Genomic DNA, 14,544 nt, shown 5'->3' on the forward strand with positions numbered 1-14,544 from the left:
TGGCAGTGGGCGGGGCTTTCGCCTCACCTGTACCTAAATAGGACAGGTGTGGCGCGCCGTGCGCAGCCGGGCTGGCAGCTTTTTTCATTGACCTGCAACAGCAGAAACAGGGGAGAGGGGAGTTTCGACGAGGCTAGAAGAGTTAGAAAAAGATCACTTATCATCTGCTGGCTCATGATTCAAAATAATGTTCTTATATTTTGTTAACTCCCGCAAACTCTAAAAGAAATGAATAAGAGGATGAGCTATCACACACACAAACAAACACATGATTAATACCAGTTTTACTGCATCTATTTATCAATGAGCAACAACATATTTTCAGCTTTTTGTCAACTTCAAAAATATATAGAATTATTTCTTTGTTTTGTTCACCAGGTGTAAGAAATCATAGCATGTAGGCCCATATAAAACAATGATTATGAATTATTAAGTTATTATAAGTTATCAAATAAAAGAAGACAAAGTACAAGGCGTATATGTATGAAAACATACAGCAGGCTGCTATTTTTGTTCTTAGTTCTTATTTTGGAGGCATACATGACAAACTTCACGTGTAAAGATCTCTGCAGATGATCAGATTTAGTCGAACACAATCCAACTCTGACTCATGATGATGGATTTGGTTGGATGACCTTGGCATGTGTGGGAACTATTTTTTGTAAGAATGTAGTTCTGCAGGAACCTTCTAACAGCTCAAATACCTTCCTACCTCTTTGTGTTTATCTGTTTTCCTCTCCCCTTCCTGTATTTCTATCTGCATATCTGTCTGGTTTTATTTCTTTCTTTTGCTTTTTCTCTATTTCAAATTATCCCTGCTCTGGGGGTTTCTTCTCAAGTCAGTCTGATAATCCCATGAAAGTAGATTATTCCCAAATGCTATTAAAGTTGACCAAAACCCCAAACACTCTCATGACATCATTGTGCACAGACCCTGAAATGTCAACCCCACATGAAAGTGATTAACTAAACAACCTGCAAACAGCTTATGGATACACCCAGATACTACATTGTTGCACCGGTTGCATTTACATTTCTTTGCTTTTGTCCTGGTGTGAAATGTACATAAGCACATCAATGTCGTTGACTTCAAATTCAAACTGACAGGTCATGTGTTTTTGAGGCCGTTGGGATCCTTCTCTTGTTTTTCAGAGAAATGTTTTTCTAGCCTGCTTTGAGCTTTGGCACACAAAGTTGAAGGTGTATGAGAGGTATGTCATCCAACCGGACAGAAGTCTGCATACTCATCCCCTGACACCATCATCTTGTTTTACCACTCTTACAAGCTGAATCACTGTTGTAGCAGTTATCACGTGTGATCAGCTGCCGCACATTACTTGTCACAGACTTTGACATTAAACTCACAGAGACTCTATTGTGAAACGCTGTAAATTTCCATATCTGATGGCTAATTTTGGTACTGATACTGCTACTACTACAGTCTGGGTGTATTTTAAAGGGCAAAAAATGGCATTAGCAGTGTGCCAAAACCTCAAATAAACATAATGTGTCTGTGGTAGTGGTATTACAGATTGATGATGACTTCCACTGATGGTCTTTTCATCTCTGTTTATTGCACCTTAGGCCATTGTGCCTGCTTATATTGCCTGCTTGCCCAGCTCCAGTTCTGGCACAACACCAGCACTGCTCCCCACCAGCATTTGCCCATGCCCAAGACTGAAAATCTCCTCTTTCCAGTAGTCTAAAACTACTAACCCTGGTGCTCTGAGCTCACAGTCCAGGCAGCCTGACTAATAAACTGAGCTAACATTAGTTTCAGCAGCTATAGTTTGTAGCAGTTTACCTTACAATCAATTAAGGAAACAGAGGGTTGATGCCCAGTAGCCATAAGACATCAGAGGAGAAGCAGAAAACATGATCCAGTTTTGTCAGTCAAATAGTTGGTGGTATGTCACTTAGCTGTAAAGCATTATGTACTTCTAGCAGGTCATCGCACCTGGACCACAAAGTTACATAGCACAGTAAATAAGTGTCTCTAATTACATCAGATTTATTTATGGCAAAAACTTAAACAACAAAACTTTCTTTATTTTTTCTTCTTTTTGGGTCCAAAACAAACAAATAAACAAATAATACATTTGGTGTTTTTATCTATATTATTGGTGATTCCAGACTTCTGAATATGGTACTGTGTGCTTCAGGGTTTAATGAAGTTCATGAAAAAGGTTTTAAGCTTTACTTCAAAATGCTAATGATTTAGGATCACGAACTTGCTTTTAACAAAACCATGAGAATCAACATTAACATTACATAACACTAAATATAGCCTAATATGGTACATGTATATACAGTATACTGTAAAGTTATCATATGAGAAACTAAATCCAGAATAATTTTAGCAGTGTGAAAAGAGAGATGCCTCAGTTTATGCACTTTCTTACAGCATGTCTGCTACTACCTGGTGGCCAGTTCATGTAACTACTATAATATTCTGTTAGTGGATGGTCTGACATGAAGGAAAGTTATCCAACACTTTATAAACTGTCTATTTTTGATGTGTGGCTCAGTCACTGGTGGAAATATTGCTTAATGGCAAGATGGTCCAAATCGCAGAAAAGTGACTGGATTTTTCATCATATTTAAGTAGGTTCTCATCTTGGTGCTATGGTTTCTTCAGGCACCAAAATACTTATATTCAGCTCGACATAACTCAGTGTTTGAAAAGTATACAATGTCCCCTGTGACTCTACATAAAGGATCGCATTGATTAGACATCTGAAAGGTCAGGGTTGTGGATGACAAAATCGACTGAGAAGCTCCTGTGTTAGGTAACATTCGGTAGGTAATGCGATGGATTACGGTGTCAAAAGTTACTTCCTCATGTGGCTTGAAGCACAGGAAAGGGGACATCTCATCACAATAAAATTATGTCTGAGAGATTCACTGGGAATGATTCTGCTTCCAAAATCGAAGTTCAGCATCTGTTTGAGGAGGCTTTGTGTCTCTAATGTCTTCAGAGATGCCATAATAAATTATAATGTCCATTTCTTCAGAAGTGCTCTGCAATTTAATGCAGTCTGTGCATTCACATTAATCTGCATTCTTTAGTCTTCAGGGATCTTTGCCAGATGCTGTGTATTAGGTGAAAAAGTCTTTAGTATTTGTCCCATCAGAATCATCAGGACCAAATATATATTTTATTTTATTTTATTTTTTTTAGTTAAACTTAAATTTTTAAGCCATCCAGTTATAAATGTCCTCAAGACGTCTTTCACTTATAAGTGAACATATTGGTAGAGATAATTCTGTCCACACAAAAGGTTCAGTAACAAATTAATCTTCATCCTCAAATTTTAGTGCAACGAGCATAGAATATATTATAATTTCCATGAATTTGTTCTATTGAGACATTTGCCTTTATTGTTTAATGCTATATACGCTTTAATATTTTGGTGTTCACTTTGAACAGGAGACTTCGAAAGGTCCAAAATGCCATTAAGAAATCTGCAGATGTAAATTTTTATGTTAAATCTGATGTATGAAACTCACACATTGTAACACGTCAGTCACATTTTTGTTGTTGTTAGAGTAACTTTAGAACTATAAATCCATAATATTATACATACATACATACTTTAGACAATATTTCTATTACTGTACTGGAAAGTTGACTTGCATGTGTATTATTCAAATATGATTACCTACTAGTTTAATGGCCACATATTGTCTGTACAATTTAATATCGTTTGTCTGTCATATACCTGTTGTGTAATGTTGTAATCTGTCTGTTCTATAATCTCCTTAAGTGCTGGTTGTATCAGCAGTGGGACTGGTGCAGCTCCTGTATCCTGGTGTTATGACTAATGGTCGCCAATAGATGTCGTTATTGTATTCAACCAGGCCAGCTGACATCTTTCAACTCCTCCACTGTATCACGTGGGGTTGAAATATATGGCGTATTTCGTGACGTTGCTGTTTATATGTGACCTAAAGACTGAAAAATATTGATATATAAATAACTAATGTGAATTGTGTCAATGGTGTGTCCTAAACAAAGAATTCATTCTTAGTTGTGTTGGTACAAAAACAGCAAAGAGCATCACCTACATGTGGTAAATGTGTAAAAAACACATCTTTAACTTTTTATTTTTCATTTTTTTACAATGTATACAAAAGTTAGATAGGCAAGAAATTATTATTATAGGATATTAAGTCAATGTTGTTTTATTAAATAAGTCTTAAATGTAAAATGTAAATGTAATCCCAGAAAACCTGGGCGGAAGTTTGGCTCTCCTGGACAGGAAATTGTCGGCAGTGTTTTTGTTGCTAGTGGGGACTGTTGTGAAAATGGCGACGCCTCGTCGCAGCTCTCAGCAGCAGCAGCAGCCAAACTCCCTGCTGTCCTCTCTGCCCGGCACACCGCCTGCCTCTCCGCCGGCACCCACCGACGATGCCACCCCGCTCCCCCACAGAGGTGCGATGGAAAACGCGGCTGACGGTGAGGTAGCCCCTGCCTCTCCCACCATTACCACCAACAACACCACCACGACCACCACCTCCACCACCACCTCCCCGGCTCTGGCCCTCACCGCCAGCAGCAGCAGCAGCAGCACCACCAGCAGCACTAGCAGTAGCGCTAGCTCCCCGACCACCACCGAGGGTAGCGGTACCAGCCCCGGCTCTACCCCGGAGTCGGACAACGGTAACCCGGGCAGCAGCGGCAGCTGCAGTAGCAGCGGCAGCAGCGGCGGAGGCGGGGGCGGCGCAAACGGGGCTTTCAGGGAGCTGTTTGAAGCCTGTCGAAACGGGGATGTGTCGAGGGTGAAGAAACTCGTGGATGCGGTGAATGTGAACGCTAAAGACATGGCAGGACGAAAATCGACACCCCTGCATTTCGCTGCAGGTAAACACAACGAAGATCACCTTGTAAACACATTTACAGACTGCTGCATGTGGGGAGTGGGAGTGACTAAAATGATAATAAACACTGGCTGTATCAGAATGACATTGGCAGACAATATGCCAGTATCATGTTAACATAATGTTTATGTCAATAAGCAATTCTCCATTCTCCACTATAGAGAAGTCAAGATAACCACACAGAGTACCTTTGGAAAGTCCTGCTTCTTGTAGTTGTCTCATTTTCAGCAGTGCGGACAAACAATATTCTGTATTGTTGTCATAATACTTTCAGTACTTTTAATGAGTATGCACATCACACTGGTGGATGGAAAGATGATGGATAGAAACATACCTAAAAATAACCTTGAATCAGATCAGGGTAGAGCTGACGTTTCAGTTTGTTTGTTTGTTGAGTCAAACATTACAGCCGCACAGTTATTGGATGGCTTCTTTGTGTGTTAAGATGATGCAGCGCCAACAGACCTGACAAAACAAAGTAATGTAGTCGATGGTATTCTCTTTTTAATAAGGTACTTGGCTTAATCCCTCGGACATATTGCAAAATGCAATAGTAATGCTCAGGTTATGTGAAAAAACACAAACCAGGTGCATATAGATGTATATTCAGTGAGCTCTACATCTGTGTTGACGCAAGGCAGTATTGACAGTTCAGTCTGCGGCGGATGAAGCGTACCATTAAGAGTAATTAGGTTTGCAAACGCCTGCGGCAAAATAATCAAGGTGGTTTCATAACCGAATGTGTCATAACAAATGTCGTAATGAAACATCACAAACTAAACATAAAGACGACCTAGTCATCTCAACAATAGATATCATTTGTTTCGTTTTAACCTTCAGTACTACTACTTCACACTGTTTTTAATTAATTCATCAGTTCAGATTAAAAAGGAAAAACAACCTGCACAGCTGTTTCACATCTCAGGCCTTCCTAATCCTCAGTCACCTGAACGAGTCTCCTGAGTCTCACTGCAGATTGCGGTGAAGACATAGCAAGCTTCACTTTCCTATACAGCTGTGTCTTATGGAATAAACTGTATCAGTACAAAAAATACAATTTAGAATGAATTATTAACCTAAAGTAGGACTCAAACTGGAAATAAACTCTGAAATCTTCCGTCAAAGCTTCAGATTTGATCCAGTCCTGCACTAAAAAACATATGCAAGACCTTCCGCTGTTGTTTCAATTGTTCTAACACAGACCTCCTTGTTCCTACGTCCTTCTGTCCTCTCTCTGTTTGTCCACTTTGAACTGATCTTTTGTCAGGTTTTGGGCGGAAAGATGTGGTGGACCACCTGCTTCAGACGGGCGCTAATGTGCACGCACGGGATGACGGGGGTCTGATCCCACTTCACAACGCCTGCTCATTTGGTCACTCCGAGGTGAGACTTGAGACATATTGATGCACCACTCGTATGTTGATTTTGTCAAAACCGAAATCAGTTGGTGATTTAATTTTTTTTTCTTTCTGATAAACTGAAAGTGCTCCTTCATGTGTTGAGATCATTCTCCTACTTCTTAAACTAAAAAAAACTTTCTAAGATTAGCTGGAAAATACATTGTCATTGCCTTTTTTATAGTAGTTAAAATGAGCTCAACCTCCAACATCTACAGCGCTAAAATGCAACATGCACATTAATGCAGCAAAGATCAGATATAAAAGTAAAAGGATGACAGAAGCAGTTTACGAAATACTGAGCACTTGACTTGTAGTGGAATATTTTCACATTGTGATGAGACAATTTTCACTCAAGTAAAGGACCTGGCTGCTTCTTCCACCGTTGACTATACAGAGTAGAGCCTGGTAAAAAAATCGGATGTGTTAACTGAGCTTTTTTTTGTTTTCGAAAAATTCTGTCTGAACATCTCCAATCAGCTCTGTTTGCCTGTAAACCATAAAGCGCACAGTCAGCCTTAAAGATCACATAGAGGAAACATGAATATTCACCCTGATTGCTACTTGGATATTCATGCCTATGCATGATGATGTTGTGGATTATCGGTGACGGATGTGCTTTTTTTTTGTTTTCCAGTGGTGTGCTAATGCAACGGCATGATTGCAGTAATCATTAGCATTGTGATGAGAGTAAACACTGTCCAAACTGAAACCAATTACTCAGCCGATGAACTGCTGAACCTGTGAAAGTGGTCATTTGCGTTCCTTTCATGTTTTTTTTTTTTGTGTGTGATTTGCACACTTAAACTAAAAGTGTATCATGTGGCAGTATATTATTTGTGCTGGAAAATGGAGGATTATACCCTTCAAGATGAGGACGAATCGCTGCCTCAAGTACAGAAGTGACATCTTTCACATGTGAGTGTAATGTGGGAGTGTGAGATCGACAGGCACATTGGTGTGGAATCAGTGCAGGCATTGTGCCAGACTGATGTCATTAGGCCACCGCATTGAATCTAAATGCTTTTAGAGCATTTGATTAAGGTGCACAAGCTCTAATAAAGGATCTGACAGGGTTTGGGGTTTTTTTGCCAAATAAAGTGTAAATGCAGCATTCTGTGTGTTGTTTTCAGGTGGTGTCCTTGTTGCTGTGTCAGGGAGCTGACCCTAATGCTCGAGACAACTGGAACTACACACCGCTCCATGAAGCTGCCATCAAGGGCAAGATAGACGTCTGTATAGGTAAGCACGCAAACACAAGGTGCAGCTATTGTATCCTAAGTAAACAAGGATGTTTGATTACACAGTAATTTTTTTGATAACTTATCTGGAGTTTTTTTCTTTGTGTCAGCTGTCCCAGTGAGCCTGAATAAGTCATGTGAGCATAACCGCAAAGTAACATTGGTCGTCTTACCTTTAGGTACAATAAAGTCAGTGATCATCATGTGCAGTGGTGATGCTGTGGCAAAGTCTTAGATAATAAATCACATTTGAAAAGTTTTGTTAGTGCCCCTCGAAAGTCACAACCTGGAGTTCTGTCTAATCACACAGTGACTTTAAAACTATAATAAACCACCCACAGACACTATTTTCCATTAAGCACAAAGCAGCAAATAACCAGTAAATTGCAATTACTCCGTTACAGCGTCTTCTTCAGCCCACATAGAGGGACAAAAGAGCATTGATTTCTTTGTCTTAAAATATATGAGCTCCCTATAACGTAGTTTTCGTTTAAAAAGTGAAACGGCACCACAGGCTCGGTTCAGAAAGGACATCCGCAGCAGCAGTTGATCTTTTAAAGGTGAATTGAATAATACAGAGGCTGTGTTACTGATCCCCGGGGAAAATCTGGAGTAGACAAGATACGCCACAGCATGAAAAGCACCTGAGCAGTAAGTCTGTAGGATAATCTTCATGATCTTAATGGGAAAGCATCGCTCAGCGTGAGTTGTAATAAGAAATGACTGCGCTGATGGTCGGCGTCAGTCTGGAGTGCTGAGAGCAACAAGGGGGGGGTAAAGTTGCTCCAGTTGTTTTTATTTCTCCAAAAGCTGCAGCAGAGTGTCTGCACTCTGAATGACTGCATAGCAGCAGAGGGCTTTGTGTCGCTCTGATGATCACTGCTCACTAATCCAAAAACTTGTTGTCAGGGCTGAGACCAGGTGTTCAACGATTATGTGTGGCACAGGAATTGAGAATGTATCTTTGTCGTCAGACCTCATTCCAACATGCTTGCTGCAGATCTTCAATTGCAGCAGTGCTGAAAAAAGCAACTGAAAAGAAGATTTTAGAAAGTAGACCAGAACATCTAGACACACCAGAACACAAGAAGAAATCAAGAAAGCTTGTAATACGGTCTGTATATAATGTCACGCTGTGTTACTGTGCGACCAACTCCATTTCCAAGTTCATAAATTCATTCAGGATACCTGATTTAACTGCCTGACTGCTGTGTGCAAAAATGAATCTCTCAGTCACTTTGTTTTTGGCTTCGTACCAGCTAGTTGTAACCTCTCAATGGGCAAGAATGGCAAGAATTTATATTTTGCTCATAAGTAGAATTTTCTCTCTGGAAACCTGGTTGCTGTAACCTGTAACACCACCCATCTGTCAATCAAAGCCATGCTTTTTTATTATGTATAATTTTAAGCCTTAATATAATTTGAACGGGTGAGTTCACTTGAAATGTATCCCCAGTACAGTTGTTTTGAATGGGGAAATTAGCTATAGAAACCCAAACTGTTTTTTGTACCAGGATGTAAACATGTTTATTTCTGCTGTGACGTTGGACATTTTAATATAGGAGCTCATGGAGATTGATCCATATTGTAGCCAGCCTCATGTGGCTGTTCAAGGAACTGCAGTTTTTGGCACTTCCGCGTTGGCTTCACTTCACAGTCATGGAGGTTGCTGCTTAGTAATGCAAAAAGAACATGTTAATTTTTTTCCTTTCCGTTTTCTAAATTGTATTATTTATTGTCATATTGGCATGGCATCTAAAGTTCAGTGAGCAAATTCTCACAGCTGTCACAGTGTCAAATTCTACAGCTGACACTGTACCATCACCTACTGTATAATTTTGTCCACCACCGTGACTATCTTTGTCATGCTTTGCTTCAGCAAGATGTGTTTTAGCAGCACCTCTGTAATGACACACTGTTAGCAGCATGAATATGTTCTAATTGTTTCACATGTGTCACATTTTCATCTGATAGCAGAGCAGACCTCGTCAGCTACTTTTTTATTTCCATGAATAAAACCTGCACTTATGTGGAGATCTAGGAGTGTTGATTCTTATGATCAAGTGTCATTTGCACTTCATGCACAGATGGCTTTCATCAGATTGCAATCAGGTTTGTGCAGTTAGGAGACTTTAGCGAATCCCACTTGGAAAATATGGATGTTCGAACATTACAGGAAACAAAGTATGAAGGATAGAGAGGGAAAATCTTGGAGTTAAAATCACCAGGCTCTGGAGGGAGCAGTTTATGTAAAGGATGTTGTCGTGTCTTAGTCTGCACCTGAAATCAATGGATATGAGAAAAGTGCCAAAATTTACAGTGTGCTACAGAGAATAGTCTGAAATCACATTGAGCAAACATGACTGATTTTTGACTAGAAAAACCGCGGTGTCTCAGTGTGGTAATGCAGTTTTTTTTCTTGAAATATATATTTTGAATCAGGTCCTCACAAATCAAATCATAGCACAGGAAATATAGATTTAATTCCATCGAAGAATGCGGTTATCATTTTCCCTTTTCAGTGCTGAGAATCAGTTCTCAGGTGTAACTGAAGCTTTTAAACAAATGCCTGATAAGTTCAGCGCCTGAGCAATTTTGGTTCAAGGTTAAACCACTCAGGTGGACCGTCGCAATCGCAGTTAGCACGCCAAGGCATGTAAACAAAAAATCCCATGACCTCTAGCAGCTTGTGTGTTGGACAGAGTTTTGGTAGCCTGTCATTCTTTCACATCAGAGATTTGGCAGTAGAATTAGAAAAAAACCAAATCTGATTCGCCTGTAACTTCAGCTCAGCATGATGGATGCCCCTGGTGTTCAGACAACTTGAGCAAGAAATTAATCTTTCATTACCAGACCCCACATCTCTTCAAGCTCAAGGTCTTTCATTAATAAACTCATAATTATTTTTATTTATTGAAACACAAGGAATCACACATATATGTCTGTCTGCTTACATGGCACAGAGTGCAAAGGATGCCAAAACAAATTAAGCAACATACTAACATGTTGCTTAATGTATGAGGAAAGTAAAAAGGACAATAACTTTAGATCATTTAAAGGTTTAGTGGACGTTTGAGACACAGCGTCATTGCCCAGAGATTGTTCCTGACACAGCGTGTCCAGTGTTAACTGTTCATCAGAGTGATGGCCTGTGGGAAAAACTGTTCTTGTGTCTGTTTCTTTTGATGTACTCTCTCTGCCTGCTTCTGACAGCTGGAGGCTCGTACAGTGTGCTGGGTGAGTTTGGTGTTAAGGATATCTGGGATGATAGTGTTGATCGCAGTACTGAAATCCACAAACACCTCCTTTGTATGTGTCCTTGTGTCCTTGGGGAGTCGAGGTGTTGCAGAATGTAGTTTAGTCCTATGATGACTGCATTATCCGCTGACCTGCATGGGGTCTGTGACCAACACCAGTGACTACAGACATCAGGGCGACAAGGTTTTTTTTTTGGGAGATTAGGATGATTGTTTAGTGTTTGAAGCATGAGGAAACTTCACACAGCTCCAGTGATTTGTTGAAGATCTGTGTGATGATGGCGGCCATCTGGTCATCACAGGCTCAGGCACTGTGGCAAAAATGCAGGTTTTCCCAGTTCTTGGCTGTGGCAGTGCAGGCCGCAGGGTCTGCTGGGACATAAAACAAAAAAACGCTGCAGAGAAGTTGAGCTACATTCAACTTTTGGGGAAACTCAACAAAGTGGTCAATCCCATGATCAGAACCTGAAATGTCACTGAAGTTGAGTGCTGTTCAGATTGAGTTCATGGATTAAACTATGATACTCTCTCACAAAATGTGGAAGTTTCCTTTGGTTTGTGTCTGATGGTTTGGAGAGAGAAGTGGTGAAGCGACATAGAGAGTGAATGAGCAAGATGGAGTGCTAAATAATAGAATAAAAAGTTATTTTTTGATTGTTTTATTGTGGATACATTCATCACAAATAAACACCCAGCTCTCTGCTCCCCCCTGCGCACTGCCGCACAACACTACAGCGGTTTGCTGCAACGCCTGGTCTGAATATGGCCTAAAATACATACAGATTGTCAGCCAGTAGATGATTCTCCACAGTGTGGGGGTTGGTCTTCTGCAGCTGGTGATGTCTGCAAGTTTCTCCTCACTGACTTTTCAGAGTAGCTCCTCTTCGCTTCTTTGATCTCATTTGTCAGTGTATTTCTGGCCTGTTTGTACAGGATTCTATCCCCCACTTCTGTAGGCCTCCTCCTCGGCCGGACGAAGCTGCCTGAGATTTGCTGTAAACCGGGGGGTTTGTTGTTTGTTGTATGCGCAGAAGGTTTTAATCGGCGCACATGTCCTCACCAAAGATGATATAAGATGTCACAGTTTTGGTGAGTCTGTCCAGGTCTGTGGCTTTGGCCTCAAAAAAAAAAACTAAAATCAGTGCAATCAAAGCAGGCTTGTAATCCCAGCTTTGCCTCGTTGGTCCATCTCCTCACAGTCTTGACCACAGGCGTAGCAGATTTTAGTTTCTGCCTGTGGGCATGGATAAGATGAACCGTGATCAGAGAGTCCTACAGCTGCACGGGGAACAGCAATAGGAGTATAACAATGACAGTATAACAATAGTCCAGAATGTTTCTATCCCTGATGGGACATTTAATATGCTGTCTGTATTTTGAGAGAAGTATTTTGGGATATTTAAGAAGATCTTAGAAATCCTAAGGCCATACGAGGCTCTGTTGTCAAACACAACCTCTTCTGTATATGACAGTTCGGTACGCAGTTTAACTGTCATCCCTCCACCTCAATGTCAGTTTACTGGTTATTTTTGCATACATTTGTTTTTGAATTCCTCCACATGTCAAACAAGCACTTTATAGTCACTGATTTTGACATAATAATAACAATATTAATGGTAATAATATAGTGTTTTGTTTAGGGATTTGAAGGTGAGTAGGTATGGAGTAAGGCTCTGTCACCCCCGGTTTGGTGTTTGGGTCCAGTGTGTTGAATTCAGGAGGTGTGCATCAGAGGAGCAGAGACATCTGCAATTTAAATAGACTCCAGTCAATTGTTCATTATTCGGTTGATGCGAATTGCAAGATGCCTTGTCCACGGGTCTGAAGGGAGCTGCAAAGCAAAGCAGTTTAAGGCATCACCGTTTGTCAGTGCTTCAGCTGAGGTCTTTTAAATGTTTTGTTTTGTACAAGCAGCAGCCCAGAACCAAAAGATATCGAATTTACAATGATGTCAAACAGAGAAAAGCAGTGTAATCCTCAGAGGCTGAAAGCAGTAAATGTTTGATGTTTTTTTTTCCTGGATAAATGACTGTATAAATGAAGCTATTATCAAAGTCATTGATCATTTTCTTTTTTCTATTAAGCAAGCTTATTAATACCCTGTCCATTTTCAGAAGTTTCATGCATTTGGTTGTTGCTCTGCAGCTCTGCTTTCTTTCTTTTCTTTTTTTTTCTAACATAGCATAGCACAGGAGAGTTCCTTGTCTTTAGCATGTAGGGTGGAGGTTTTAGTTTTTCCAAAAAAAAAAAAGCCTGCAGTGACACTTTGCCCCAGACATTCACTTTTTAAAACTTTTTAAAAAAAGCCACAAATACAAATTTGGCCAATTATAAGCTTGCAGCCTTCTCAGAGAAATGCTTTTACAGTGAAGCAGCTGCAGGAAGACTGCAAAACAATTCACCCATTTGCTATTTGACTGTCAGCTGCGTTTATTCTTTAGCAGAGCTTTGTCTCCATGACGGGACCAGTTATTTCTCCAAATTCAGCTCTCTGATTTGAACACCAAACCTCAGTTATATCTCTGAGTTTATCACAATTTTTCACTTTACGGATTGGCGTTGAGACAGGCATAAGATAACCCTTCTAAATCTGACGTTGTCCTGAAAATTAATCCTGTCCAACAAAAAGGGGATTTAGGTTGTCCAGAGAGGGCTTTTGCAGGTATTATAGGCAAGCCATGCCCATTAGAGACAGAACTGACAGCACAAAATTGGATAATTGGAAATGGATCAGAAACTGCGGTCCAGACTGGGTGTGTGAGATGTGTGAGCCGTCCCAACCTGTACATGTGTTGCCGTGCGGCTCTGTAGCTCCCTCACTGTGGGCATATCTTTATTCTCTCACTGCTGGGTATCGGTATCAGCGTGTGTGTGTGTGCGTGTGTGTGTGTGTGTGTGTGTGTGTGTGTGTGTGTGTGTGTTCGCTCATGTGAATGTGTGTGGGAGTGGTGCAGAGCTAAATCATATTTTTGTTGAGGGGTGAGTGGGTGACTAAGGTCTGCGTCAGAGCTGAGACAAACACACACACACACACATAAACACACACACGTGCATATACGTGCACAAACAAACACACACACACACACACACACACACACACACACACACACACGACAGAGGCAGAGGTGATGTCCTCTCCTCTTCTACCCTCCTCTCTTTGCCGGGGGTTGAGCAGGCTAGTTTGAAGTGTACATGAGTCAAAGGGCATGTGCACCGGGGACTGCTCGGCGGTCACATGGGAAGCGAGATAGAGAGGAAGGCGGTGAGTGTATTGACATTAGCGCCCTCAAAAGAGCTTATTTCCAACAAAAACACAAACAACGAACTGAGTGCACGCAGTTTGTTATTCAGCTCATACCTGTTTGGTAGTCGCATGACTCTGCCCTCTCCTCTCCTCTCTTCTCCTCTCCTCTCCTCTCCTCTCCTCTCCTCGTTTTTACTACTTCCTGCTCTTTCTCCTTTTCTGTCAGGCAAACGCTCTTGTTTCGTTTTGCTCTCCCTCCCTTCTTTTTGTCCTCTACCCCCCTCATCCTCCCCTCTCTCCTCTCTCCTCTCATCTCGCTCTCCGCTGCATCGCTCAGTCAGTTGGAGAGGCGAGAGTCTCTCCACTCGCGCTGCCTGCCCGCCTCGTCTCTGCTGCTGCTGCTGCTGCTGCTGTTGCTGCCGCCTCGAATAGCTCTAGCCCCTCGTCTCTCTCTCTCTCCCCACTTCACTCATTTTCATTTATTTCCTCTGCTTAAGCGTAGCCTCCCCCACCTCCTCCATGGA

The 14,544-nt window shown here is 41.2% G+C and overlaps 1 protein-coding gene across 3 annotated transcripts in view; it reads left to right on the top strand.

Annotated features, from left to right (window-relative positions):
* Positions 1–4,252: 4,252 nt before the first annotated feature.
* Positions 4,253–14,544, top strand: part of tnksa (tankyrase, TRF1-interacting ankyrin-related ADP-ribose polymerase a) — an 82,239-nt gene continuing 71,947 nt past the window's right edge. For all 3 annotated transcript variants that reach the window (XM_027278584.1, XM_019260142.2, XM_027278585.1), the window contains exons 1-3: positions 4,253–4,864; positions 6,149–6,264; positions 7,412–7,520. In XM_027278584.1, coding sequence (XP_027134385.1) covers positions 4,309–4,864; positions 6,149–6,264; positions 7,412–7,520 — 781 coding nt within the window. In that variant the 5' untranslated portion in view covers positions 4,253–4,308. The remainder of the gene's footprint in view (positions 4,865–6,148; positions 6,265–7,411; positions 7,521–14,544) is intronic.

The sequence above is a fragment of the Larimichthys crocea genome, chromosome IV (genome assembly GCF_000972845.2).
Source record: "Larimichthys crocea isolate SSNF chromosome IV, L_crocea_2.0, whole genome shotgun sequence".
Classification (NCBI taxonomy): Eukaryota; Metazoa; Chordata; class Actinopteri; family Sciaenidae; genus Larimichthys; species Larimichthys crocea.